Genomic DNA, 28,000 nt, shown 5'->3' with positions numbered 1-28,000 from the left:
TTGGTTATTATCTATCAGGAATTTATGCAGGACCACACTAAAAACAAAAATGGTAAAATGTAGAGTCAAAGCGTGAGTTTGCAGTTTTCAACCTGCCAGCAAGACTTGACCCCCGCATCTCCAATCAAAAGCCACACCCCTCACTGATATTAGCATGCCCGTTCATAAATGAGACAATCTTAACCATGGTTGTTTCAGTGCGAGCATTTTATATTCATATTGGAAGAGCTGCCAAAAACGAAATGTCACCGGTTTGAAGTTGTATTTTTTAGGAATGTACAACAGAAAGCCAGGTTGAACGGCTGCACCGTGAGGCCGCTAATGAGTGACATGACCCCAACTTCTACTGTCTCTGATTGGCTACTCTTGTTGCAGCATGACATGTTTTAAATACAATTGAAATTAAATTTTCGGAAAAAAGGGGACCAGAGTGGGTTGATTTTTTAAATATTATTTTATTAATATTCTACTGCCATTATTTTTGCTGCAAACTCCACCTTAAAGTCAAACTTGACAATATCCTCACCAGTGCTCATTTGAGCACATTTTACCAAGTATACAGTTATAATATTACGGTTTCCTTCTCTAATTTTATTTTCAAGTCAAAAATAGTTTTTCTAGCAAAATAAATATTTTCTGGAAATACTGCAACTTTATTCTAATAACATTATGCCTTTTTTCACAACTAGTTTCATATAATGTTAGAATTTGAATGGCTTTTCTAAATGAAATATTTTTCTCATCACATTATTATTATTATTATTTTTTTTTTAATATAAAATTGTAAATTTTTCATGCAATACTACAATTTTATTCAGGTGAAATTATGACCTTTTCAGAATATTTTGACTGACTTTTCACAACCTATGAAACTTTTTGTAGTGGGTGTTCACACAACATTTTTCTCATATTGCAAGGACTTTTTTCCAAGCCATAATTATTTTCTCATATATTATTTGTCATTTATATTTTGTGTAATATTACCATTTCAACCTTGTGAAATGATTCTCTTTTCCGGACTTTACCACTTTTTACTCAGAAATTCCAGTATAGTGCTTAAAATTGATAAAATTATGACCATTTCTTATATTAGCACTTTTTATGCACATGGCATTTTATTTTTATTGTAAATTTTTTGGTCTGAGATATTAACTGCTGATAAAAACACATTTGGGTACCAGTTCCAAATATAACTCTGGGCATTTAAAATTTCGCCGGGTCACAATTATAAGAAACAATACAAGAACAGATGTTGATGATATATAAATAAAGATGCAGTGTTGAGACGACAAAACAGTAGCAGCCCCAGTTAGGATGTCTCTGAGTTTAACCTTGCTCTGACCTTCTCTCGGCTCCAATCCATTATTTTTGCGGCGGCACGACCACTGGTTGAACACTCATCTTCCAAGTAAGAGCGGAGATGTAACAGCTTGATTACAGACAACAAGGCACTTTCATTGATTAAGTGAGGGAAAGGCTTTTGGGAGGCAGCAACAGAGCCGCAGGAAAAAGCGAGAGGGCCGTGGGGGGGGGGGGGGGGGCAATGCGTGACAAGTCCTCCTTGTTGGAGATTTTACTCCGGAGGCAGAAGTCCAGCTTGAGAGGGTACGCTCACCACAGGCAGGGTGCACTCTCGTGGGCGTTTAGGCAGTCCACTGTGCTCCCGCCTCCCCCACCGGAGGGATTGTGTGCAGCAGATGAGGCCTCCGCTGACACTGAAGTGATCAGACAAGACAGACAAGTGGTGTTGAAGGCCGCTGTCTCTTTGAATTAAGAAGACGCATGAAACCGACATCCCAGATGAGGCGAAGACATGCACTCGGCCTTAGGATGAGCAAACATGGCGCAAATTAAGACAGATTTCATCTTTGTCAAGCCGTGTTAAGTAGGGCTGAGGAGCCAGATGGGTTAAGATTGGCGACAGTGCATAAAATGAGTCGCAGACAATGTTTCTTTGTTTTTTCTTTTTGCATTGTTTTCAACTAAACCATTCAGCTGCAAATTGTTTTGTTTTGTTTGGTCATTGTTGTTAAATTACAATTCTTATTGCATGGCGCAAAGTAAGTTGTATAAGTCTGTGCAGGTTAATTTACTGGACGATTCTGTCGATCTGCACAGTCCAGATTATTAAAATCGTATATTGAATGTCCAACTTTATAACCAGACAGAATGAAATTGTCTTAATAGGGGTGGGCAAACTTTGGTGTTCGAGGGCCATGTTGAAGTTTTACAATGTCTTATTTACTACGCTACACGGCTTAACAGGACAGCAACCAGAAAATCGCAAAAAAGCAGAAAGAATAAATTACGCTATGTTATGGTGCACGTGAGCCTGCAGGAAAGGCGTAGAAAGTTACAATTATTACCATACGATTTCACAAGTGTAGACTTATAAGGTCTGCACAACAAATCTCTTCTTATTTTTTTAATCGATTTAGCTTTGCTTCAAGATTTGACAATCGATTTAAAAATACCATTTTTAAAATAAAATTTACATTTGTGTTTTGCCCCACTGAAAATGAAAACGGAGACATAAAAATACAGTTTGCTGCTGTGTACAAATGAATTTGAATAAATAAAAAACATTTTTCATATAAAAATGAACTAAATAATCCTTAGTTATATTGTCATACTTTTATTGTTTAATAAAACCAATTCTTCAGGTATTTGGGATTAACCTGTAAGAACATTTCTCTTCAAAATGAGAAATTTTCATTTTTCCGCAAAGAAAAAAGCTATTTCATGCCTTGAAGAGTATTGTTTGCTTTGACATTTGACACAAAAGTCATCCCAAACCGTTCCCGGATTTAAAATATGATATGAGAAATGATTTTCCTATTTGAATGGAAACAATTAAATAGACAAAAAAAAAAAAAACACAGCAGGTTTTCATAATCACTAGATGTAGTCTTCCATAATCCAAATAGCAAACGATACTCACAGAGAGACTTGCAGGAACGTGAAAGTCCGCAGCACTGGTTTTACCTCCTGGTGTTACTGCTGAACGACGTCTGCGGGCTTTTGAAGTTGATGTTCTCGTACACACTTGAAGAATCATCGTTCGTCATTCTACAATTTATACGCAGGGACAAAATGTTGCTCTGTATGCGATTTTTCACTCTCGATTTACATGTAAAACTTTCAAGTGACACATTCATTGTTACGGCGACCGTCGTGACAATGAGTGGCTCGGATATCTATTTACATTTTCTTTTACATGAAATGATGTGCAACTACATGTTGGGACACAAACAACTTGTCATTAAACATGATTACTCAAAGTTATGTAATATGTATATGACAAGCATATGGAATGCACTATTTTCTCGATACGTTCAGATCGTTTTGATGTTTTGTGACAAAACCTTAGTCTGACACAGCAGATCGGAATTGACCAAGACTTTGACAACACCCCATCAAAGTTCAAAATGATCATTCTTTTCAACTTCCCAATCCATTTCCATCTTAAATGACAATACTTATTACCTATTTAAACAAAAGCAGGATAAAGCAATTGCTGCGTGTGACCTTTTTTTTTTTTTTCTTCTTGCTGTTCAAACTGGGGCGAGATTAGTCATATTTGGATATCGAAAGAAAAATCAAAATAAAGACAAGCGATTCAGTTTATTTAATGAATTTTGGCACTAAATACTTTTAGTTGTGCAACCTGGTGCAGGGCGGGCATCGTTTTCTCACTCACTTTACACATTTCAAAGACGCACTTTAAAGTCCCAAATCTTCCCCAAAACAAACGAGGCGCCTTGTAAAGCGACGCGCCCATTATATGGACTTAGCAGGTTTAGACAACGGACTGCAAAAAGCCCGAAGCACAACATGCACATCTCTCTAAACAGCCATGTAATTGGCTGAGTCTGAGTGGCTCCCAAGAAGCCATTGCTATAATCTTTTTGTGTTATTTTTATTTCTTTGTTTCATTGTTTGCTTGTATGCTGAGTTTTTTTGGTTTTGATTTGAAACCGTGACTCTAAGGAGTGTGGTGACCAGTGAAGTCCCTCCCCTGACGTTGTCTAGTAGACGTATTGCCATGACACCACGTATTGGTTAGGGTTTGTGTTATTGGCAGTGATTCCTAATAGTTTCAGGACATCTGTCAGTGACTTGGGGTGATATGTCTGGCAGCCATCCCTTAAGGCATTGAATCCTGGTGAGCTGGCTACAGCTAGCGCGAGCTTGCGCCTTGTAGTGCGGCACGCCTAGTATATGCATCAAATATGAAAATAGCACCCTCAACTGGTGTTGCGCCCTTTGATGCAAGCGCGTCATATGGCCGTAAAAATACGGTAGGTAAGTCAGTCTCTGAAAGTTTTCTGTTGCTCGACACATCACAAGGTACATTATTCTTTTTTTTTGTCTTCTCTATGCTCTATTAAACCATCATCTGGACTTCTGCATGGATTTGCAGACATTCAAACTATGTCAAAGGTCAATTCAATTCAAGAGTCGGAATTGTACTTACACAGACGAAGAGCGTGACGATGCCATGTTGAGTTTGGACCTTGAATTGGCCATCGGAGGATATTTGATGTTGGAGTACTCCCTCTCTTTCATCTTACTCTTCTGCAATGTAACAACATCATTATCATGCCGCTTGACTTCATCATCACTCACTGAATTGAATTAGATGGGAAAGATCCACAATGAAAACAGCGGTGAATCACTTTGGAGACCTCCTGGCATACTTATCACGTCCAGCCCGCGTATTTAGCTGTCATAACATGTACGGGTCTGTTGTGAATATTTTAAAGCTTAGATTTTTGGCAAGCAACTCAGCAGAGTACCTGCTCTTCCTCCAGTCTCTTCTGCGCTGTGTCGATGTACTGCTGCACGGCCATGTAGATGAACTTGTACTGGGCCTCTGTCTGCACCATGCCCGACCTCTGCTGCCGGACCCTCTGGATGGTCTTCGGGATGTCAATATCACAATCAAGGCCTGAGGAGTAAACACACACGCAGTGAAAACACAGACAAAGTTCATCAATAAGAGAAATGGGTTCATGTCATTTCATGTATTCTATATCATTCGTGCAGGCAGGATGTTTGATTGAAGCTCAAGATATGGTTTGGATGTGATTCAAAAGCAAAAAAAAAAAAAAAAAGAAGTAATAATTACATTAAGTTGGCCTGCTACTTTAATGATGCAAATAAAATCGCAGAACCGCTGACACTGACTTGACTTTATTAGGTCGGAAATTGTAATAGCAGCAGTTATGAAGAGCATAATAGCGCTTGGGTTTTTTTCCCGATGGAAAGGATGCACTTGCGCTTTTCCAAAATAGTTTCAGCAACAGTCATTGGCATTTTGTCAAATTAGAGCTGTGTACTTCACTGGTATTCTTTCTGATCCGATTAGTCACTCAGACGACTGGAAGTGATAAGAATACTTAAAGCAAACACCTTTGAAATTCTGTTCCGGTAGCATTGACTTGTGATAAAACAGTCAAACATTTTGATCGTAAGAAAAGGTGATCCTACCTTGCCGGTTTATAATATCAATGAGGATGTCAACGACAATAATGGTGCCAGTCCTCCCTATCCCAGCACTGTGGAAATAAACAAGAACGAAAGCTTACACTATGCATGAAAAAACTAACCGTGTGAACACAGCATGAAAAACACATTTGGCTGATTTCAGAAAGACTTGGAGTTACTTTGAGCACATTTGCTAGGCTCAAGTAGTCGTAGACAATGACATATTTCATTAATATTGGTCATGAGATCAGCTGGGGTTAAGAGGTTAAGAAAATGGTCCCCGAACAAAAGTGCACAAGACTGGACAAAGTCTGTAAAAAAATACACAATGACCCCCCGTAACTTGCCCAGAGCATTTTGTTGTTACCTGCAGTGGACGACGATGGGCCCAGATTCTGGACTGGTCCTCTGGGTCCGGTTGATCTCCTCAAGAAACCAAAGGACCCCCCCGGGCTCGTTGGGAACTCCATGATCTGGCCAACTCAGGTACTGGTAATGCCAGATGTATCGCAGAGGTTCCCTCTGTGAGGAACAAAGTAAGTATAAACCCAAAACAAAAACAGAAGGATAAGGGCATTGGATCAATTCTGGTCTTTCAGTCATTCTCATGAAAGAAAATGCAGTCGGTGTAGGAAACCCAAAAATTCGAATTACTTTTGAAATAGCTTCAATATCAAATTAAACTCGTGACACAATTCAGCAAGAATTGAATTCAGTATTGTGAAAAGGGTGGGTGTTGTCCGGTATTCTTCTATTTACTATATCCTTGAGAGGAAGCAGGCAAACTCCACATAAGCACATGCACGTGTTGAAGGATTTTGTGTAACGGGTTAGATAATCTGACCCCAGGTCAGTGTGTCAGCATTGATTGAGGGCAGAGCTTTCCCTACCCGGTCCAGACGGGCCACCTCCAACTTCCTCAGGATGTAGTCCTGAGCTGCCCGCTCGTCCACGTTTCTCACCAGCACCCTTCCAAACTCCATGGTGGCGTGAAGGTCGGGCCAGTAACGCACACATTTGTTCTACATGGAAGGAATAAGAATGAGGTAGTGGTGAGACGAGGGTGGTTGGGTCGGCGGGTGTTTGTAGGAATTAGACAACCTTAAGAACTAGATCCACTCAAGCGGCTTTTGCAATCTGCTTAACTGTCATACTATCCTTGTTAGCTGTCTCCTCTTCCTTATTTTGGCGCACACACACACACACATACGTGTGCACACATATATGCAAAAAAATAGTAGTAGGTAGAAAATGCACAACCAAACAATCACCTATGATATTCCAGTTTTTAACAGTTTTTTTTTTTTTAAAACAATTGAATCGCAGTTAAGAATATCCACTTATGGAAATTACGCATGCTCTTCATTGTCGAATTTAGTCGACAATTCAATTACAACACGTGAAAAAAAATAGCGACTATACCCGTCCTCTTTCCATCTCCTTTGTGGTCATGACGATGACGTGTGTATTCTCCTGATGCACCATCTTCCAGAAGTCACTAACTGTGTTTTGTAGGCACCCTTGGGTGGCGATGAAGAATTTGTCGTCCTCCACTTGGCGCCCTCCGTCATACGAACCCTGCACGAAAGAACGCGAAAGATCTTGACTCTGGCATTATAGAATTATTATGAAACTAAATTGTGTGACTGTTCCTGGAGTTCATGTTTTACACTTCATGCCAATAGGGGGCAGCGTATAACCAAGATTAGAATGCAGCAAGTTTGACCTGCTGGACAAAGTAGCAGGTAGGAAATGGATGTAAGTTGACTTTCAACTGCCTCCAGCTACACAAAGCAGACTCACTCTAATGTAGTTGGCGTTAATGTAGTCTGAACCAGGAACATCTGGATCTGCGTCTCGAATTTCAACTCGTGTCGTGTCAACTGAAACAAAACATTTGAACGTCATTAACCGACAGTGCAGCTCTCTGTGACCTTACTGATGTTCTGTGGCTGTCTGCAAGTTATCGCAGCCACATCAGAGGCCTTGTCTGCTTTGTCTATTTGTGTCACGCTTTCTTCCCACAGGAAGCCGGTGAGGCAGGAAACAGCAGCATGCTCTGCGACTCACAGGGGAGGATATTCTTGTATCTGTTTTTACTCTTGTTTTCTGGTTTCATGCCTTCCTTCCGGGGATACAGCAGCTTGCACTCTTGTTGTTGAAGAACCTGTGGGGATCAGAGTAAGAGAAATGGTGTTTTCGGTCTGATTATGTGGTATGTAGTGGGTGAAATGTGACAAAACTGTCATATTGTCATACTGACAGAATAGGACACCTGGGCCACACGTGTATATACACAAAGTGAAAATGGAAATAAATCGAATCGATCCACCTGCCTTCAAAACAGCCCCCCCCCAAAAAAAATCACCTTGCTTCCATTTCTACGGAAAGTGGGATTTTCTGGAATGCTGGGCATCGAGGCTAAATATTGGAATGGACTGGATGTATTGTGTCATTTTCCCCTATTTTCTTCACATACAACCAGTCCATGGTGTAAAAAAAGTTGTGTCTGGATAAGATGATCAGTTGAAGAATGAAGGCTCGAAAATTACGGTAACGGGTCTTGCAGTCCTCATACTTTTGTCCATATAGTAGTAGACTGCATGTGTGCAACATTCTGCGCTATATGGCCGGAGGAAATCACATGGTTCATCTGGATTTCTAACTTTAGTGCAAATTTCCGAGATAGCTACATAGATACACTTAATTATTGCTGTGAGAAAAAAAAAAAAATAAATAAAAAATCCCGCCCAAATTTTTTTCCATTATTGTTCACGCGCACATTTTGATTCCATTTTGCAAGTGGGCTTTAATTATTTGGCAATAATGCATCTCATAGTTATCTTAGTGACAAGTGTAAATATAAAAAAAATGTTTAGCTAATGTAAACAGTACCGTGAAATCGGGCTGCACAATAAATCGAAAAAAAAAAATTCGATATCCCGATAATGATCTGTGCAAAATGGACATTGCAGAGACATGCAATGATTTTCTTATCTGAATTTGACCAGTCAAATGCAAACTTGCAGTTGCCACCTCATAGGACATATCAAGGGGAATTACAATTAATTAGGCCCAATCTTGAGAACACGACGTGTAGCGGTCCGATATAAGTAAATTAGGCTGATCTTGAAAGCGGTTGAAAGAAAGTGGTTCCTGTAACTTTAGGAGGTAGAAATATTTTGTGGATATAAGGCGACGCTCCTCAATTTCCTCTACAAAGATGATGTCATGTCATTGCCGTGCGTAATAAATGAACTGTCTGCTTGGCTGAATCGCCATAGCATGCAAGTATCGCAACAAATGTCCACTTTATGATTCATGTTTCCAGTGGAATTAAGTTAAAGTCAAATGTAAAGGCAACAAATGCAAAAAAAAAAAAAAAAAAAAAAAGTCAATAAATGGAATTGAGCTGCACTGTGAACATGATGAAGCTCAGTCTATAGTTTAAAGACAACTCACCTCAAACTCTTCCCAAAATCCTTGTTTGGGCTTCTCTGAATTGTCTGCTACCTTGTTGAGCTCTCGCACTCGATTCTCAATGTTGGCTGCGTTTATCCTCGTGGCATTGAAAGGCTGTTTGGACAAGGAGATAATCAAATATTAAACAGAGCAAAACAAAGACAGCTGAGATCCTCCGCAACCTTAAACAAGGTTCGCAGTCCAAAATGGATGAATTGAGGATTATTTTTGGGGGGTTTATTTGGCTAATTATTGTATTTGAATATGTGCATGTTTAATAGCTAATCTTTTTTTGCGCTTTAGTCAAAGGGTTGAAGGAATGACGACGTCCTGTCCACATTTTCTTTTTTGATGGTCAACTATGTCTTCGATTAAAAGTTCATTGGGAGGATATTGAAACATAATCACAATAAAGCGCGTATCTCAGATGAAAGATTATGGAAAGAATTGATAGTGAATTACTTTTTGTTAATCAAACCTGTTTGAGGTGCACTACGACGCCGCTCTTCTCCACCATTGGGTTCTTTTTATAGTGATCCACCAGGTCCGCCAAAGTGTCAAACCTCTCGCCGCCGCCGACGTCATATTTACCATCGTGCTGGAGAACACCAAACATGATTAGGACAAATTACTCCACTGTCACTGCGCCATCACGCCGAGGTACCTGGTATCGGATCATCACGTGGGTGACCTTGGTCTTGCGGTCGACGTTCTCGTGCTTCTCCTCGTGGGTGAGAACCGAGAGGACAAAGTCGCCCGGTTTGCTCTGGCTCTCTCGAACCAGGAAGCTGCCAGCTTTGCCTTTATCCGTGAGCAGTTTCTCGGCGTCTCGGCCAGAGAGGTGGCCGTGGTACCACCTGGAGAAATCACATACCAACGCGTAAAACGACAACAACACTCAATAGGAAACAACTTGGAACTTTGCTGGTGTGATGTGGTCAGAGGGATTACGTAGAGTAACGACTCCAGTAATGCTTCATAGTACAATTGAGATCAAGAGTATTTTAATTACACATTATTTGACATGAAACATGTTCAACAACAATGCGACATTTCTCTTAAGTCTACCCGCCCCCCCACCGCAAAAAAATAGGTTGTATTATTTACATAACATGCTCATTGTTGCGGTTTTAGGTTGCGTCACAGATGGTGTCGTGATTCACTCACTCTCTCGAGTCGAAGACTTCCGTTCGAGCAGCACGTGGTCACTTCTAACTCATTGATGGTGTGAAAGGGAGTGTGGATGTGGGTGGTGGTCTGTTTTTTAATACACCAGGTGATTAATTGATGCCCAGGCCAAGGTGTAGTCCGCCTTTTGCCCCACCGAGGTCAGCTGGGATAGACCCAGAACAATATAAGCAGTACAGTATACAAAGGCGTTATGAACATTTGCAATGGTGGCCAACTGCACTGCATACTGAAAGTAGTTTCTTTGGTTTGATCAAGCCACAGAAAGGTTTGCCAGTAGTGGTGTGGGATTTCCAAGTGCTCTTCAGCAACTTCACTTTTGTAACATCCTTTTCTACCTTCATACACATCAACAATTCTTAAATTGTAGGTCTTCTGAGAGCTCTTTATGCCATGCTGTCAGGCAATGCTTCTTGATAGCAGACAATTTGAAACAAGTGTGTGTTTTCTAGCGGCCAGAGTAGCTTTAAAACCACACATTGTATCTTGTCTCATTGACTTGACTACAAATTGGCTCCGAGTGTTTATTCTTGTTATTCAGATGAAGATCAAGAAATGGAAGAAATTTCGTTTTTCCTCCCGTTGTAAATTGTTCAAGTGAAGCTCAACTTTTATTTACAATGCAGCATTTTACTGGCATTATCCCCTACTTTAAAGCAAAGCCATGTTATATTACGGTAGACATCTTTTTCATGTTTTTCAAGGTGAAGTCTGCCGCTGCACAACAAGATAGAAAATCGAAAAAGCGCAGCCTGAGGCAAGAAGGTGTTTTCGTGGGAAGACAAATGATCAAGACAAGCAAGAGGATTTGAGATGAGGAAGGCTTAACAATGTTCTTCCTTCCTGTGGGGGAAGCGGCCTCATAATGTTGCTGCGGGGTGTAACAAGTCGTGCATGCCGATTCCTACTTGAACATTAGCGCCATGTCTACACGGAAACGGAGCCCAGTTCGTTCATAGAGGAAAAAAAAAAATCTCTGAATGGTTAGGCTTAATTCTTCATTTCATCAAAATATATTTTGGGCTTTACAGAATGACTTTGGTGTGGAACAAGCCCCATCAAATACATTTAGGATGAATTAGAACCGAGATTATGAGCCAGCAGCGCTTCTCTCAGGTCCATCATCAGTGACCTCTGACCTCACAACTATTTGTTCCCCTGCAGGAGAGGACAACAAAATCAAAAGACACATTCTGGGAATCCTATTTTTTAGCAGTTTAAGAAATACACGTGATCCTGAATTTAAAGTCCAATATTTCATCGAAAAAAGAATTAATTTATATCCAATTTATATTCCATCTCCGTAGAAATGACGAGCCGGTCTGAGGTTAAAGTGCAATCGGGCAATGAAAGGAAAGTGCGCTAAAAGCCTCAGTAATAACACCTCTTAGATGGCTTAACTGCCTCTTCAACTGTAAAAGCAACACTGTGAAATCTACGGCGTGAAAAATGTAACCTCATTCCAATAAAAAAAATAAACTTTCTGCAGACAGAAAGAAACTTCCATGTAGTTTTAATGGGTTTATGTAAAGTAGCAAGACATTCTGCTGACCTAACTGAGGGCTCCGTGGATGTTTGTGCATTACTGGATGCAAATAGAATGCAATTTATCAGTGTGGGCGTGAAGCGGGCACCTCTCAGACGTGGGGTCTTTGCAGTTGAGCGGATACTTGAGCTCGATGACATGGCCGTTCCTCTCGCGCAGCAGGTCCTGTTGTTCCGTGTAGTACTGCACCAGCTCGGCCAGCGTGGCAAACTTCTCGCCCCCGTACAGGTCATAGTAATCTCCGGAGTTCTGGATCTTGATGTGGGTCACCTCATCGTTGCGCCTTAGTGGGCAGAGGGACACAGTTGTTTTATTTCAGAGGTACGCTTATGGCCTGCAGACGTGTGAAAATAACTCCCACACATGTGCCTGCATAAGTAAAATATAGATCAGATTTATTTGCCAGCGCCCACTCGCACGCTACAGTTGGACGGGATGAGCTTGTCAAGCCTTCTGCTGCTTTCCAAGGCTTGTTTTGAACAAGTTCATTTAAAAAGGCTTCCAATTGTTCAACTCTTTAGCAATGCAAGCTATAGTTTTGCGATACAAAATGTGGCGTGTCTCATAATGACACCTTGAAAAGCAAAATTGTGAGCAGGCACAACGCATTACGTCACATACCCACAGGTGGAAATGAAAATATCCGGTTGACGGCGCGGGAATGTAGCAAAAGCGGGGGAACATTTCTGATTGAAACACGAGGCGAGCACGATGGCGTATCAGCCCTAATTATGAGTACTGCGGCTTGTTTATTACCGACTTAATCGGAATACAATATACGTCCCCACATAATTACATCATGCTTTTAAGTTTTGCTGAGTTGTAGGCGCGAACTGTGTCGCACTCCAAGTGGCGATATGTTGGAGGGTTTTCGGTGACGTGAGATGAAGGCAATCTGTATTTGAGTGTCTTTATTATGAGCACAACCCAAACCCCTCGTAGGATAAAGAATATTTGTCTTGTTCCTTGTCAGCTGGTCCAAGCACTTAAACGCACAGCCTTGAACTCACATGTTACATGCTTCAAATGTGTGTGTGTGTGTTTAATTTTTTTAAATCAATCCCTTATGCATGATAAATGTTAAGTTTAAACTAAAATCGACATTTGTGTTTCAAAATGTTTCTAGACAACAGAACAGTCGGCTGCTGTGCACAAGGAGAAATTAAGGAATTTTCTCCTTCGTATTCATAAGTGCTCTTTAATCAACCAAGCAATTTGGTTTTAACGATATTACTTGGCAGTTTCAAGTGATTTCACTGAGCATTGTGGGTCTCAACAAAATTGACTCTGTGTGTACAAAGATACACTGGCTCCAAATCATCTGGAGAATAGATGTTAAAATTCTGCTACCGACAGACTATAAATCACTGAACAGTTTGGGTCCTGAATACATTAAAAAAAAAAATGCTGATGGAATATAAACATAGTCGGCCTCGGAGATCTGGAGATTTGTCTTCATTAGTGGAGCCCGAGTTCAAAGTAAACAAGGTGAAGCTGCATTTGGTTGTTATGCTGCACGCAAATGGAATAAACTGCCAACAGCAGTGAAGTCAGCCTTGAGAGTAAATATTTTGATAATGGCAAATGGTCTGCAGAACTCATTTTGTCACAAGTTGAGAAGTGATTGCATTGTCAATAACAACTCCGTGCAGTCTGCATATTAACAAACAGAAGGGAAACAATGCAACTGTATATTTGTGAATAGGGTCAGTCATTACACAGACTTATGCGCATGCACAAATGCCTCAGGTAAGGTAAGATGAAGAAAAAATCTTCTGGAAGAAGTGACTAAGCAGTGAAGGTCTACCTCTGATTGATTGATTGATATCGCTCGCTTTTGTGTTTCATTATCCTTTTGTCCCATGAGCTATCGCTTTTCTGTTTTTGTATTTCCCGGTAATTGCTTAATAGCTTTAGTATTGGCGGTTGGCACGGTGCAAGAAATCCATAGTCCTGTTCAAGTCCCACTTCGCTGCTCAGGCATGAGACTGCTTTTTATCTCACGGTTAAGCACCGTTATCAATGGAAGAGCCAAACATAAGCGGTTACGTTTGATTTAGTCCCTAATTACTTCACTAAAGTATATTACAATGCAAATTACAGAATGGACACGCGAGTATTTCCCATACATTATGATGAATACGTCATTCCCATGTAAAACCGGGTATATGGATCCGATAACTGTTACCAAACCAACCACGAGGAACACACCAGGAAATAAGGAGAATATCATCGTATCAACAGCGCTAATCACAAAGAAAATGTAGGAGTGCGGGAAGTGGAACCCACCACACTCACCACGATGTAAAACTCCACTTTGGCAAATGCCGAATTTGGGATCACCGTCACCGTGACAACAACCTGAGGTGGACGCAAACTGTTGGCATGATGATGTGTTCACAACGTGAAATTGACTCCAGGCTAGCCATAATTGAAATTCAGTAAATTAATGATCTCCCAATTTCTAGTTAGGCAACGTGAATCATATAAATAACAACAAAAATAAGAGACCTGAGGTACTTTTGCACCTCGTTTGACACGCTCATAATGGACAAAGGTTGCATTAGGACATCTTTTACATCACACGCAAACCACGTTTAAATGTATTTAGTTTGTTTAGTCTACACGTGGGTTTATTTGTTGTCTTCACACCTGCCCACCCAGTGAGGTAATGAACTAGAGTTTGAATAAAACCAGTGCTCGTGTGAAAGCACCCGTCAGCGGCGATAGAACCGAAAACTTTCTAATGCACGCCAAATTTCTTCAAGCAGAAATTAGAATAATTTTGCAATTCTCACTCTTTTTAAACAGCCTTAATATCCAGCAGTCATACATAATTAGTAATAGTGTCTATACTTATACTATTTTACAAATTATCAGGTGGTTTGCAAGCTTAATGTTTAATTACAGTTGAACAAAGAGCAGACAAAATGGGAATTGTTTGATTGCAAACTGTTATTTCGTGAAAATAAATCAAACAATATTTGACCACTTTTGAACAAAGTTGGGTGCAATTTTTAAAAGCAATGAATGACAGATTTTCTTTCCAAATGCAAAAAAAAAAATCAATGATTTTCAAACAACAGCTGTCCACAAACTACAGGCTAGTTACCTTAAGTGTCATGAGATGAACTAGCCAAAAGTCAGCAATAGAACGGGGAAAATGAATTCAACTTTATACTTAAAGTTATGGAAAAAAATCTTTGTTGCGTTTTTATTTTTTTTATGGAGAACAGGAGTACACAGAGACATTTCACCAAGTGAAAATATGAGTCTTAAGAATGCTGCCTTTGGCTATAAAATGTGTCAGTAAAATGTCCCAAGTCAATGTTCAACGACTGTAACAGCAGGGCCACATTTAGCCACATTTAATTCCTTTCTTATTTTTCTCAAAAGGTTTATAGTATTTTTTATTGGGGATTTTATTGTGAAATACAAGTCACGGAAAAGAAAACGTTACAGAATAATAAAATGCATATCAAGAAAAAAGGTGCTTGTTTGAGGAAGTAGCAAATGTTTCGAATGGGACAATCTTTCCCTTCAATTCGAGCCAAGAAAATCCCCGAATGACTTTGCTAAAATACACAATAAAATGTGTCTGTTTCATAACATCATGTCATGAAATAAACATTCTCTGATCATTGAGCATGGTAGTACAAACACGGCCCACAATTCCAAACAGTAATATCAGCACAGATGTTAAGGCTAAGCAAACTTGTGCTTCCAACATTCCCACTTTCACCCTTTGGGTTTCGTCAACCTGTAAATAGATTATATCAAAGAACTAACAACGCAATCATATTTGTGAAACCTCTTCTGCGTTCCTGTTCACGTATATATACACAATGGTGCAGAAAAGAGCAAGGGGAGCAAAAAAAAAAAAAAAAAAGAGAGGAAGAGAAGACAGAGCGAGGACACCAACCTCCCACAGTGACTATTACCATCTGAACTATCATTCAAAGTACTCATACTGGATAATGACTAATTAGCTCATTAAGCTCTCCATGCCTCTGATAACAAACTGAATGTGTGTGCACGTGTGTTTCGAGATGGTGTGAGTACCGTACATTCATATTAGTGCAATATCATTTCTAATATTATATACTATGGGATTATGAACTCTGCACCTGAAATGCATTTAAATAGTTGTATGTGGATTGCCTTTCTTTATGTGAAGAAAAAAGGTGGACTTAAAGTGACACGTTTGCATGCTACTACACCCAAGTTGATCTTATTAAACTTCAACAGTATACGGCACATTTTCCGTTTTCCAGAAAAGTATGCACAACGCACGCACGGTTGTGAGTCCAATTAACCACAAGCACAGCAGATTATGTCATCCGCAAGGGTGGACCTTGCAGTTTACCTGGATGAAGGTGCCATTGTCATGCACGGACCCCAGCGAGTCTATTTCTGTTTCCAGAACATCAAGAGCAGCATGCACTTTGCCTGTCCTGATTTGAATGCAAATGAGGGGAGCCGTTACGATTGGTCGTGAATTGGCTATATTTCTTCCCACGACAGCGCAAACGCCTACTTACACCCAATTCTACTTGCGCAAAGTCTAGGAAGATACGAAGAGAGAAAACTCCAGCCATGTGCTAGACTTGAGCTGGGCATGAAAGTAGAGCCTCAGGAGTGCCATTTATGACATTCTGCAGTACATACACTCACATTTGGAGGATATATTATTTATTCTAAGGATGTGGGGTCTCTGAATTTTGTCGTCTGAGTCAAGATGTTGGTCACACTGGAAATATGCCTAATATAGTATATACACTTTAAATGAATAAACGGTACCTAAAAATACTCACAAAGTAATTTTCCGTGTCCTTAAAATGGCAAACTAGTCTCTCAGCCACATAGAACTGAGGTTTGTTTGCTCTCACAACTGAACTTTGCACCGTTTGAGAAACAGTGAGGCAGAAAAAAAAAAGACTTGTGATCGGCGAGAAAATGTATGTAAAGGAAGCAAGGGAAGACCAAAAATACCTGACTGAAAGGGTAAAATCCCCCGGATTGCTCTTGCTGGGCCGGGCCAGGAAACTGCCGTGGACACCCCGGGTCAACAGGAGCTGCTCTGCTTCGATTCCGGTGATGTTGGGGTGGAACCACCTGAACACAAAAAGCAAAATGGAGCTGCTGTCATGCATGAGGTCGGGGGGGTGTTTGGCCTTTTCTCTGGCATTTTCATGTTGATGTGATGTCATGGTACTGATGGAATCACAATCAGAAAAAAATAAATAAATGAAATGCCAAACATATAACCTGAAATTGTCCTTCCTGTACTCGGAATAATATGGCTCAATAATCAAAATGGGGAAATTGTGCATGAATTGGAATAAATCAGAGGTGATGATTGTGTTCAACTTCAGCCAATCCACTATGTGGCATTTTGCTCACTGTATCAGCTAAAGGTCACATGGACATACGAATTATCAAATCATCACATGCCTAATTTTGCTTAAAATTGTCAACGTCAGACTTTATCTGATGCAGGCCATGCTATAATGCCTGTGAGGTTAGCAAATCTCTCATTATCAGGTCCCGTCATTTGTGCTATTAAAACGATATAACAGGCCTTGATTGCAACCTTTATCTTCCGGGATGCCTCGTTAATTTCATGGTTTCGTCAGAGAGGATGAGGGTAACAACATTAACAGCTCATTTGGGATGTGGAGAAACTATGTTCAAATTGAGAGATAAACATTATTATTTCCACATTGCAGATGGGAGATGCGCACGGAACTGCACGGTTGATCAAAATAAAAATGTAGAGTCTGATACTCTTCGGAAATTCTAGTGTTGACCTTTTTTATTCACTCAGCACACAGACTGATAAGAAAATGCCTCCAAACAGAAAAAAAAAGCAAAAACTAACAAGAGTATTGAAATAGACCTGAATGTAAAAAATGACAAATTCTAAACCTTTTTCACAAGACATTTATTTTCAAGGGGACAACTTTTGTCCAGTTGGTCTGGGTGAGCGGAAATTAATTGCCAGACGCTGAATCTAATATCTGAACATATGTCTACAATGGCTGTTTATCTTCATTCTTCCGTGGCAGCAACATAGAGTGACAGGCAGAACAATTAAATGCTCTTCCACTAAATGGCAAAACAGGTTGTCATTCAGATTACAAAGATTTTCCACTGGCTACCATTATTCAATTATAATATCCCACTTGTGATGATTTGAAAACTAAACTCAAGCCACATGGGCTGGTGCACACTCGCCCCAAACAATATTCGCTAAATACAAGCAGCTGCAAAACTTCAGCTGACTACATAGCAAAAGTGTCCATTTTGAAGTTACGTGTGTGCAGATACGGTATAGCAAGCAAGAACATCGTGAATGGTTGCCACATGTCAGCTGTGCAGACACAGCGCTCACGTTTAAGCTGGGATCATTAGGTTAAACCTCCTTAATTACTATAGGCCGTTGCTGGCTAATTTAATGCATCATAATCTATGTCAGTTCCCATTTGAGGAAGAGAATTGAAAATGAGAACGCAAGTCAGATTTAAATTTAGTTTGCAATAAATGATGTGGATTGGTGTGATGGTCTCCATTTTGTTTGTGTTCAAGAAAAAAGATATTGGGCCTGATTTCGTAAGATGCCAGTAAGCGGGAGCAAAAATTGTGCATTCACTCTCAGTTTGTGCATTGTTGGTGGGCGTTAGATGGGCTAGGCTTGATCCGATTTTGACATTGGTCCTATAACCTCCCAAAAAAAGACCAGTCTTTGATTATATCGCTCAACATCCAAAATCTCCATTATTAGCAGACATATACAAGCAGTCCAGACTCTTGTGGTGTTTCATGTGTTTTGATATCGTCATGACCTTGTCTATGTATAAAATAATGAGCTGTTGTGCTTAAAAAGTCGTTTCGGGTCTGCTATACGAAGGCACGTCACTTAAGCATGGCTGCATAACAGAACACACAAACACACGCAATAACACAAAACAAGAATGGTTCGTTAAAAATGTATTTCAATGTATGCCACGTTGAAAATGTCTAAAAAAAAAATGAGAGAAAGAAAACTACAAGCAACAAGCATATAGTTATAAACACATGCACGACACGACATGACATTACACTCGTGTCACCACACAGCCTCGACTTTATCTAATGTGCAAAACTCTCATTCAGTCATATTTTTTTTTTTAAACTAAATGGAAAAGGCAAGAAATTTCCTTCTGAGAGATAAATGTAAATGTCAAACTGCATTTGGAGATAAACCCTCCGTTATCATTTTGCATTTGATAGACAAGACAAAGTGACAATGATGGCCTGGCCGTCGCTATGTGGTATGTATAAGTATCAACATGGATTACACTTAAAATACACATATTACAAGAAATTGCGAAAAAACGCGTTGACTGCTGGCCTATGAAAGCGAGACAATGGCAACGCCACAATCTGGATCATCTCACAATAAAGACCAGACATCTGTCCCGGAATGCACCTGACCTGTATCCTCATCAGGCTGGAGGAGGCAGCTGATGCAATTTCTGTCAAGTGAAAGTCCAAAGTACAGATTGCAGCAGCAACAGTACAAATGATACGTTTGCGACTATAAGGGGGGGGGGGGGATTAAAGTCTATGTTTTGTGGCCTAATGGGATAAAGGCCTCTGGTGGACTGAGAGATGACGCGGTGTGTGACGAGAGGGGGCTGGACATGGAGGACTTCAAAGGTTACGACTTTGATGACTGTAGGTTATACGCTGTGGTGAATTTTGACAGCAATTTAACGGAAAATAGTTGGGCATGCAACTATGTTTAAAGACACTGTATCTCAAAGCAACAATGCCAAAATGGATTTTATTAGTTGGCAGCGGAGGGAACAATTCTTTAACACCCAACTATTAAGCAACAAAGTTTGCCAAAATGAGGACAAACCAATATCAAAATGGCACAGTTCTCATACGTTATGAGTTATATCGCTCCCTAGTTTACATTTACACGCAGGCATGTCAAAGATGGTCAATTGTAAGTAATACCATAGTTGTAACATTTGTATTTTTCCTTCTGACATTTTCTTCTTCCTTTCCTTTTTGCTGCATGGATCGTTGTCATTCTTCATCACCCAGACAGCAGAGAAGTTTCTTTTCTGTTTTTGTTGGTCTCTCCAAGAAACCGTTCTTCATTTTCCGTAGTCTTAATTAGCACGGTTTACTCATCTTCTCATTCAGTAGGAACTTCATTGGAACTCTCAACTCTATTTCAAGATCTGTTTTTTTAGGCAGCAACCACCAAAACTTTATTTAATCTTGAAGCACAGTCACTATGTTAACGTCACAGGATTATCTACCGTGAAGATGTTTGGATCTTTCACATAGCAAATTTGTATTTTTTTTATTTACGTGTAACAACGGTTATCGGGATAATTTACTGAAAATATACTCTGCAGAGGAAACACTGAGAGGTCATGTGTGTCAGCTGGTGAACAGATTACTCATTGTCTTGTTTTTAATCCTTCACAGATATATACAGAGAAATAATAACTGTAGAGCAAATACAAAAATGTGGTCCATCACTAATCTATATTTAATCCTTCCATGCCAGAACTGCTGTCACTCATGAAATCATCAAAACAATGGGGACATGCTGCCAAAAACGCGACTCTAACACAATTGTACATACCTACAAATGAAGGTCAACCAGATTGGCGTCCAACCGAATATTTTGAGGAAAATATGGTCAGATTCCAAAACAGCAAACAAAAATGGGACTGGGAGTCTATTTCATCTGATTTAACGGAAATCACATTTCACCCGTAACAGACCACCAGGTGATTGTGAACATTGACTGGGAATTGATTCCAAACTAGTTGCACAAATATCTGATATGTAAAACTGTAATCTACAAACGCCTTGAAACAATCCACATACAGTACAGTATTAAAAAAAAAATATATCGCAAAACTTTTCCCACTGCTATGATTTTAATGAATAGTAATTGAGATAAAAGATCGAAATGACTCTCACTATTCTTGGTCACTATTCGACACTTGTTGTATGTTGCCATTAAATGTGACCAAAATGAGACAAACTAAATGCATTAATTGTGAAAGCAGGAACACGGGGGAAAGTTGAAGGGGATTATTTCTGCCTACCTCACCATTCTGGTCGAAGCCTTCCACAAGCCCCTTCCTTCTCCTCAGATTTTAATAATCCAGAACAGTAACACAAGTGAGGGCAAGTGGGAGTCAGGACAATAAAGAGACGAACTGACGGTGTAGGGGGGGCGGGTTTAAGGGGGTGTGCTCGTCCGTGTAACCGTGTTAGCTAGAATGCGACAGTGAGAGAAACGTGGTGCTTTGCGCAAATGTATGAAAGAGAGGGAGTGTGCAGGGGAGCACAAGGGGCGGAGGGTTTGTAATCTGGGATTTGGATGAACGTGAGCGAGCCTGATAGCACAACCCGTCAGCACTATCATCCCCCCCCCCCTTCATTTCCCCACCTTAGGCGAATGTGACAAGCTTAGGTCGACTGGTCAACCGCCTTCCTCTTGAGCGGTCAACAGAAAACAAAGCCCGGCCTCTGATCCGAAAGCCAAGAAAGCTTTCGCTGGCCGTGACAACGACCAGACCATGCCAGACCGGATCAGGGCACCAGCTCTCCCAGATCTGAAAGGTCCTGGCTCGGTCTTGTCGCGGGAGCAAACACAACAGCTGTGTCGCTCGTGCCTGGAGATTACATCTAATCGTGTGTGGCGTAGTTACACCAGATCATAGTCGGCCCTGGCCAAGATAACCCCCGGGCAATCCAGCCAATTCAGCAGTATGCCATTAGGCTATTCATTTTTCAGCCATGGGCTGAACGTGCAATTAAATATAGCAAGAAGTATCAGACTAGACATTTTCAGGCTGAGCTTTCTGTGACCCTTGGATTAAGGCATTATACAAGGCAATTGTTCTAACAATACAACCGTTTACTTGAGTTGACCACGCATGTAGAGCTAAATATTGAAATCCGAGAGGGAGAATTCCATAGACAAAATGTATTCTTTTTGGTCTTGATGCACACCTACTGTGCTGCGTCCCTCGCCTGTCATCATATTGGCAAGAGGAGGCAATGATCAATCCGCCTTAGAGTAGCCAAACATTGTACTCAAGTAAAAGTACGGTTACTTAAAAATACAGTGGTATGCCGTCAGAGACTTCATGGGTTACTGCAGCGCTTCTCAAATAGTAGGGCGGGCCCCCCTTGAGGGGGCGTGTGTGACCCGTGGGAACATGCTTTTTTTTTTTGCCGTGCTACAATAAAGTGTAATTGCACATCCAGTCCAGTAGTTGGCAGTGGCGCTCTCATTGACCATTGTGCACTGCGACTTAACTTTACGGTGTAAGTTTGTCTATATTATTTTCTACACTTAAAATATTTTCTTTTACAGACTAATAATGTTAATAAGCTTATTCTTGTAAGTTGAACTATATTTCTTTCTTTTTGTTTCCTTTATGCTAAAAAGGATACGATGTTAAGTAGAGGTGTACCTATAACTATTTTATAGACAAATGCTTTATAGTTGAGGCAGAGAGTGGGTGGTGGGGTGGGGACACGAATTGTTTTCTTCTTGGTGGGGGTGGGGCGTAACAGAAAATAATAGAGAAGCACTGCGTTACGGGTACATGAAATGGTAATCATTTATTAGCAACAGTCTTTTGTCTTCATTACATTGTGTGTCTTGGCCATGCGGCTACCAGTTGTTTGCGGTTTTTTCAGAGGAGCAGTAGTGGGCAGTCAAGGCCTCTTCTGCTTGAGCAAATGTAACGGAGTAACCTCTGATATGATACACGTCATCACTTATCAACGTTGAGGTTGCATGTTAAGTTATTTCATGACATGTACAAATGTATCCTGTACAGTGGGCTAATAAAGGTTCTGTGATGGCGACCACCCCCGGAGTAATGTAAGGTGAAACAGTTAAACAGCATCCTGGAGCAGGTTGTGTTAGACCACTGCATGTCCACTATAGGCCCACTCTCACACTATCACTCCCTCCTCCTCAGATCATAACTTCTGGAGGCGAGTGAGTCAGGGCTTTCCAAGAATAGGATTTCCTTTGACAGCCACCATGCGACCCACTTCCCTGCAAAAGCCTCGGGCAGTAAACCAGACAAACAAAAATGAGCGGATGAGATTGCAAACTAACCTGGTTTGGCCTGATAAGACGGCAACAGAAGAGAGGGTAAAACCAAATATGTCATGGGATGGACATGGGCAGCTGGGAGCTTCAGGTTAGGCCTCAAGCCGGTTGAAGGAAAATGGGGCACAGTGTGCATCAGCAGCCGCTTAGCCTCTTACGTAATGTCTCAAGTTCAATAAAGCCTCGGCCGTCTATTTACGGCATGCCTGTCTCGGCCCGCCGACAAAAAGGTGGTATACTTAGCAGCCTCAGCATGGCATCAAAGTCCCCGCGAGGGCTATATTGGTCACAGACGAGCCTTGGGGTGTGGATTTTGCTAATGTTGTCTGTATTTTTAGCTGCGGTATTTACACGCAGTGCTAAACTCACACATCCCCCATGACTGGATGATTCTCAGTCTAAGTCCATACATTGCATAATTAACTAAATTAATCATTTGAAATGGGAATCTGGCTCCGAGTCTTTTAATCCTAATATATTTTTCCGTCTGTGCAGAAGTTAAAACACTAGAATTGGTGAAAGAATTTTTTTCCTGCGCATTTTTTTAAAAATTTAGATTGTGACAGAACCCCAGAATATCAGAATGTAATGTCAGAATGTGATATTCAATGAAGGATCACAAACTAAAAGTAAGTCTAAGACATGTTTTTGCTGGCTAGTAAAAAAGAAGAAAAAAAAAATTTGCTTATCGGCATTTGTAATTAACGACATTGGGAAAATTTGGAAAATCGTTAAATATGATTTGTGTTTGTTGTTAGTATCAGGCCATTTCATGGTTCAAAGATGATGACAATGATTGTAAGTTTCCATTTCATAAATTAGCCCAAGTTAAAAAAAAAAAAAAAAAAGAAAACTGTGAAGCTTCGTGGTTTGTTTTACGTAAGCACTTTGAAAGAAATTCACAAGAATTTCTAATCTTTCAACAAAGTTACATTTTTGTTGGGAAAGTAGCTCTTTCGCCGACCTTTTTGGTGCAAGATCTACTTTCCTTTTCACCAAAGGAGGATAGTGAAAGAGCCGTACTCAACACAACTATATTATTTGCCACAAGTTATGTCATGGGCAACATTGCATCCAATTTGGCTCTGGCCTTCCTGTGTGGAGTGTGCATGTTCTCCCCATGCCTGCGTGGGTTTCCTCCGGGTACTCCGGTTTCCTCCCACATTCCAAATACATGCATGGTCGATGATTGAACACTCTATGTCCTTGGGTGTGAGTGTGAGTGTGAATGGTTGTTTGTTTGTGTTTGTGCGACCTGTGATTGTCTGGCAACCATTTCAGGGTGTCCCCCACCTCCTGCCAGAAGATCGCTGGGATAGGCTCAAGCACCCCCGCCACCCTTGTGAGGAGAAGCGGTTCAGATAATGGAGCAATGAACTCAACTGATGCATATTTGAAAGCTTTTAACCCAAATGCTTCAGTACAAACTCACTGACAACAATTATGCTGAACTGGCTGACAGAATTTGATCAAATTCAAAATCAAATAAATAAATCTTTTTTCCCTGCAATGTTTTAGGTGTTATGAAATAAGAAAACAATTGGGACTAAATTAACAGTACAATATATTAAATACGATTTTTTTTTTCCGATTGGAAAACTTCATTGACGCATCTTTGGGAATCCTCCTGAACTCCACAGTGTACATGAAGTGCATAAAAAAGCATGAACAGTTGGTGGAGTGGAGAGCTCTCCTGGAAATGTTGCCAGCGTTATCTTATTCCTCCACACATACTGTTGTTTTCCTGTGGCCCGACAGTGAAAACTGACTCACTCTTCTCAAATGAGTCTCAGTGACAGACGCGGTCTGCTCCATTAACAAAGGGCTCTTGGAGGGTCTATATCGGTGGTTTCATAATGAACACAGAGCACCAATATGACGTTATTTCATAAAAATGGAGCAGCGTAAGCATAAAGGGGGATTTAAATGCGGTCCGACGGAGTGAGAAAAAAAGTTTCATGACGATTGAGCGGCACATCTTCAGTTGTTAATGTGAGATTTGAGATCAGGAAGTGAGGAGGCAGCCTCAAAGCAACACTCAGAAATGTCACGGCCGCTCACAAAAACTGTAGGAACTTGGCAGGGCAGAAAAAAAACAACTTTCCTCCTACCGATACTTTAAATCTCACTCTTTGTGTGTGTGCGCTATATCTGCTTTGAAGCTGATTTGTGATCCACAGCTCTGAAGGTCTGATATTCTGCAGTATAGTGTTTTCGCTCTGGGCTATTGCTCACGTCGGCCAGCTCTCATGAAGTTTATTTGGATTTTTTTATGATAAGTAATGCACTTTATAACTAGTAACAGTTGGCATAATTTAGGGAACCGAACAAGACCACGGAAAGTAAACAAACATGAATAATTTTTTAGCAAATAGCCGAGGATAGATTTCACTAGAAAAAACACAATGTTAATTCATCAATAGCGAACCGCAAATATTATCATCTATGTTTGTGATATTGACTCTGAAGTTGTACAATTTGGAACGCTACAAAAATCTGGGGAAAAATACAACTCTTAAATCACACAAAATGTTGTTGGAACCGCTGTCTTGCATAATTGTCGTTTCTTAATGTTGTTGTCTTTTTACGCTTGTAAGGCAGTTAAATAAGTTGCATTTTTATTTTTTGCTGTTACATTTAAGCTTGAAGCAGATTATTTTGCAGTGCTATCAATTTTGTGTAAAAAATATATAAAAAATAAATGTATTAAATTGAGTATTTTCAAGTCCTCAAGTACCTATGACAGTATTCAACTAACACTGACCTGTTTACTACCCGTACAGTGATTTGCTTTTTGTGTCAACTATCAACTCCAAGAGTGCAAAGAAAGCAATTTCTGAGGAGCGTGACACACACAATTGTCTCCAGAGCAGCCAGCTGCTGGAGTCAACATTTCCCAGGTCACCTTGCAGCAGGATAGAATGCTGATGCACGTGGACAAATAATTAGAACAGAGGTAAAGAGCAAGTGCTGAACATACTTTGCATCGCCAGCGGAGCTTGGATTCACAAAGTATTCATAACATAACAAAACATTTAGGACTGAACAGCACAATCCAAAAAAGCAGGCCAGTATTGATTGGATGTATAAACTTCAGAGTGCTACGATAAAAACTATCTGTAAGCGACACGATTCAGAGACTGAGGAATCCCAACAGCTGCGAGTATACAGGAAAATGTTTTACTGTTTAAATGACAATACATTGATTAAAATAATCTAATTGTGAATCAATTGCAAATTAATATCTTTTTTTTTAATCTTCTTCCCAAATATTCTTTGAACAAACAAGCAATAAATTAATATGTCTTACAATAAACTATCAGATTTATTACACTTAGATGTTTTGTTCTTATAGGTGAGGCCTACGCTAAAATAAAGCCAAATCAATCATGAATTAATATGAAAGACAGGAGATTTATCTACTTCAATGACAGTTAACTTAATAAATGCTCAGTAGTATTTCGTGCGTTCACTGCGAGAACAAAATTCTACCAAACAAGCGTGGCGTAAACATAAAGTCGCCAAATCGTAATCAGATTACAAAAATAATACAAATAAATCTGCGGCTTTATCACTTCAACCTTTCATCTTTAATAAAAACAATGACATGCAAACATGTGGACTGCACTTTTAACTAAATAAATACATGAATAAATAAAATATACATACACATTTAAACATTTAAGTGTGTATTGGTCAATCGAAATTATTATTTTTTTTTTTTCAAATGTGAATTTACGTTGTGCTGTCTATTTAGATTCAATGGGTTGGGTCCTTGTGACATTGTCAGTTGCTATGCTCCTTTATGTTGTCACTTTTCTTTTGTTGTATAGGATTGGGCACGGCCTCGTATCCCTCAGTATTTATGCTCGAGTTTCTTAGTGACATGTTGTAACGTCAGGCTTTCATCTGTGCCTTCTGCATCTACCCTTCCTCTCTTTGTTACTTTGTATTTTTGTATAGAAATACTGTGACTTTTCAACTTTTGTCTCCTGTCTGCATCTGGGTGACATACTCAGCCCTAGTTAATGGTTGTTTAATGTTTGTAAAATGTTTAATAAATGTATAATAATGGCAACAGATTGGTTTTGCAACTGGATGATTAATTTGACATTACTTCCAATGGAATTTTTCAAAACTCGGACCAATCAGAGGTCATCCGGCATTTGGATTGTGTTGGACCTTTAAGATTCCACTGTGAGTCACTCCCACCAACTGCACAATTATAAATCAGCCTCGCAAACAGTTTGTCCTTGACTGTGGGGTAACCGGACTATTTTAATTGACTTGGCAACGAAAGGCAAGGTACACCCTGGACAGGTCGCCAACTTATCACAGGGCACACAGACAAACTCACGTGCACACTCTTGGTCAACCAGTCTTCAATATTAAAAAAAAGTTTATAGTGGTGAAAATTGGTTGTCATCGGTACCTCTGGCAAAGCCAGGAGTGAGTAACAACAGATGTACACTCTGTCCATAAAATTAGGCACACTTGATCTGAATATTGTAATGAGAACCAAAACAACAGATGTGTCCACATTTTACTTCACGGGAATTTGGCATTTCTGCAGCTCTTGGATTTCTCTCATGATCTTTGTCAATTTTTGTTATATGACTATTAATATAATGAGTTGTGTGATTGTTATGAGTGACTTTGTCCCAATTAAACACGACCAAAAAAAACGAAACTGCCCCCTGACCTCGACCAAGTGCAAGCGCACTCTCGATCTCCCAGCCTCAGTAAACTTACCGAGGCTCGGCTCGTGCAAAGTGAAGCAGGTGTCAAACACTTCGGCTGTGACAGGTGACACTTTAAAAGCACAAGATAACAACACCTTACCTGCGAGATGTCATCGCAGTCCCTCCAAGCTGTCAGGAGTCCTCAAACGTTGCTCTTGTCCCCGCACAAAAGTGTCTGGATAGCGGCGGACACTTTCAGCGAGCTCCGGCTCGGGGCTATTTGGCTAACGGTCTCATCAAACTACACACTACAAGTATGGCGGGTGAGTTCCGGCTCTGATCTTCAAAACAAAACTAAAGCGGCAGCGTGATTCTTGGAGAAGCACTGTGCTCAACGTTGGTAAACTTCATTGTTAAAGCACTTGAAAAGCAGATTCAGCTGTAATAAATTACTTTACACGATATAAATCCAACATC

The 28,000-nt window shown here is 40.2% G+C and overlaps 1 protein-coding gene across 3 annotated transcripts; it reads right to left on the bottom strand.

Annotated features, from left to right (window-relative positions):
• Positions 1-27,826, bottom strand: ptpn11b (protein tyrosine phosphatase non-receptor type 11b). Of its 3 annotated transcripts, none has more exons than XM_088290755.1 (16): positions 27,684-27,826; positions 16,679-16,801; positions 11,775-11,969; positions 9,617-9,809; positions 9,431-9,550; positions 8,953-9,066; positions 7,561-7,657; positions 7,294-7,373; positions 6,913-7,068; positions 6,381-6,512; positions 5,858-6,012; positions 5,494-5,561; positions 4,800-4,951; positions 4,478-4,578; positions 2,942-3,069; positions 1-1,715 (listed from the first exon to the last, which is right to left on the bottom strand). In XM_088290755.1, exons 1-15 carry the CDS (start codon positions 27,695-27,697, stop codon positions 2,982-2,984), a joined length of 1,788 nt encoding a protein of 595 aa, XP_088146881.1. In that variant the 5' UTR covers positions 27,698-27,826; the 3' UTR covers positions 1-1,715; positions 2,942-2,981. The 3 variants fall into 3 exon arrangements, 2 of the variants coding, with proteins under 2 accessions (XP_088146881.1, XP_088146882.1); XM_088290756.1 differs by lacking the exon at positions 27,684-27,826 and adding an exon at positions 20,809-21,020; XR_015842527.1 differs by lacking the exon at positions 1-1,715 and having other exon boundaries at positions 3,013-3,069; positions 4,478-4,951.
• Between the last annotated feature and the right edge of the window lie 174 nt (positions 27,827-28,000).

The sequence above is a fragment of the Idiotropiscis lumnitzeri genome, chromosome 3, assembly GCF_059441095.1.
Source record: "Idiotropiscis lumnitzeri isolate Australia: NSW breed Sydney's pygmy pipehorse chromosome 3, RoL_Ilum_1.0, whole genome shotgun sequence".
Taxonomy (NCBI): Eukaryota; Metazoa; Chordata; class Actinopteri; order Syngnathiformes; family Syngnathidae; genus Idiotropiscis; species Idiotropiscis lumnitzeri.
The sequence above is the reverse complement of the archived record's forward strand: the minus strand, read 5'-3'. Positions and strand labels throughout refer to the sequence as shown.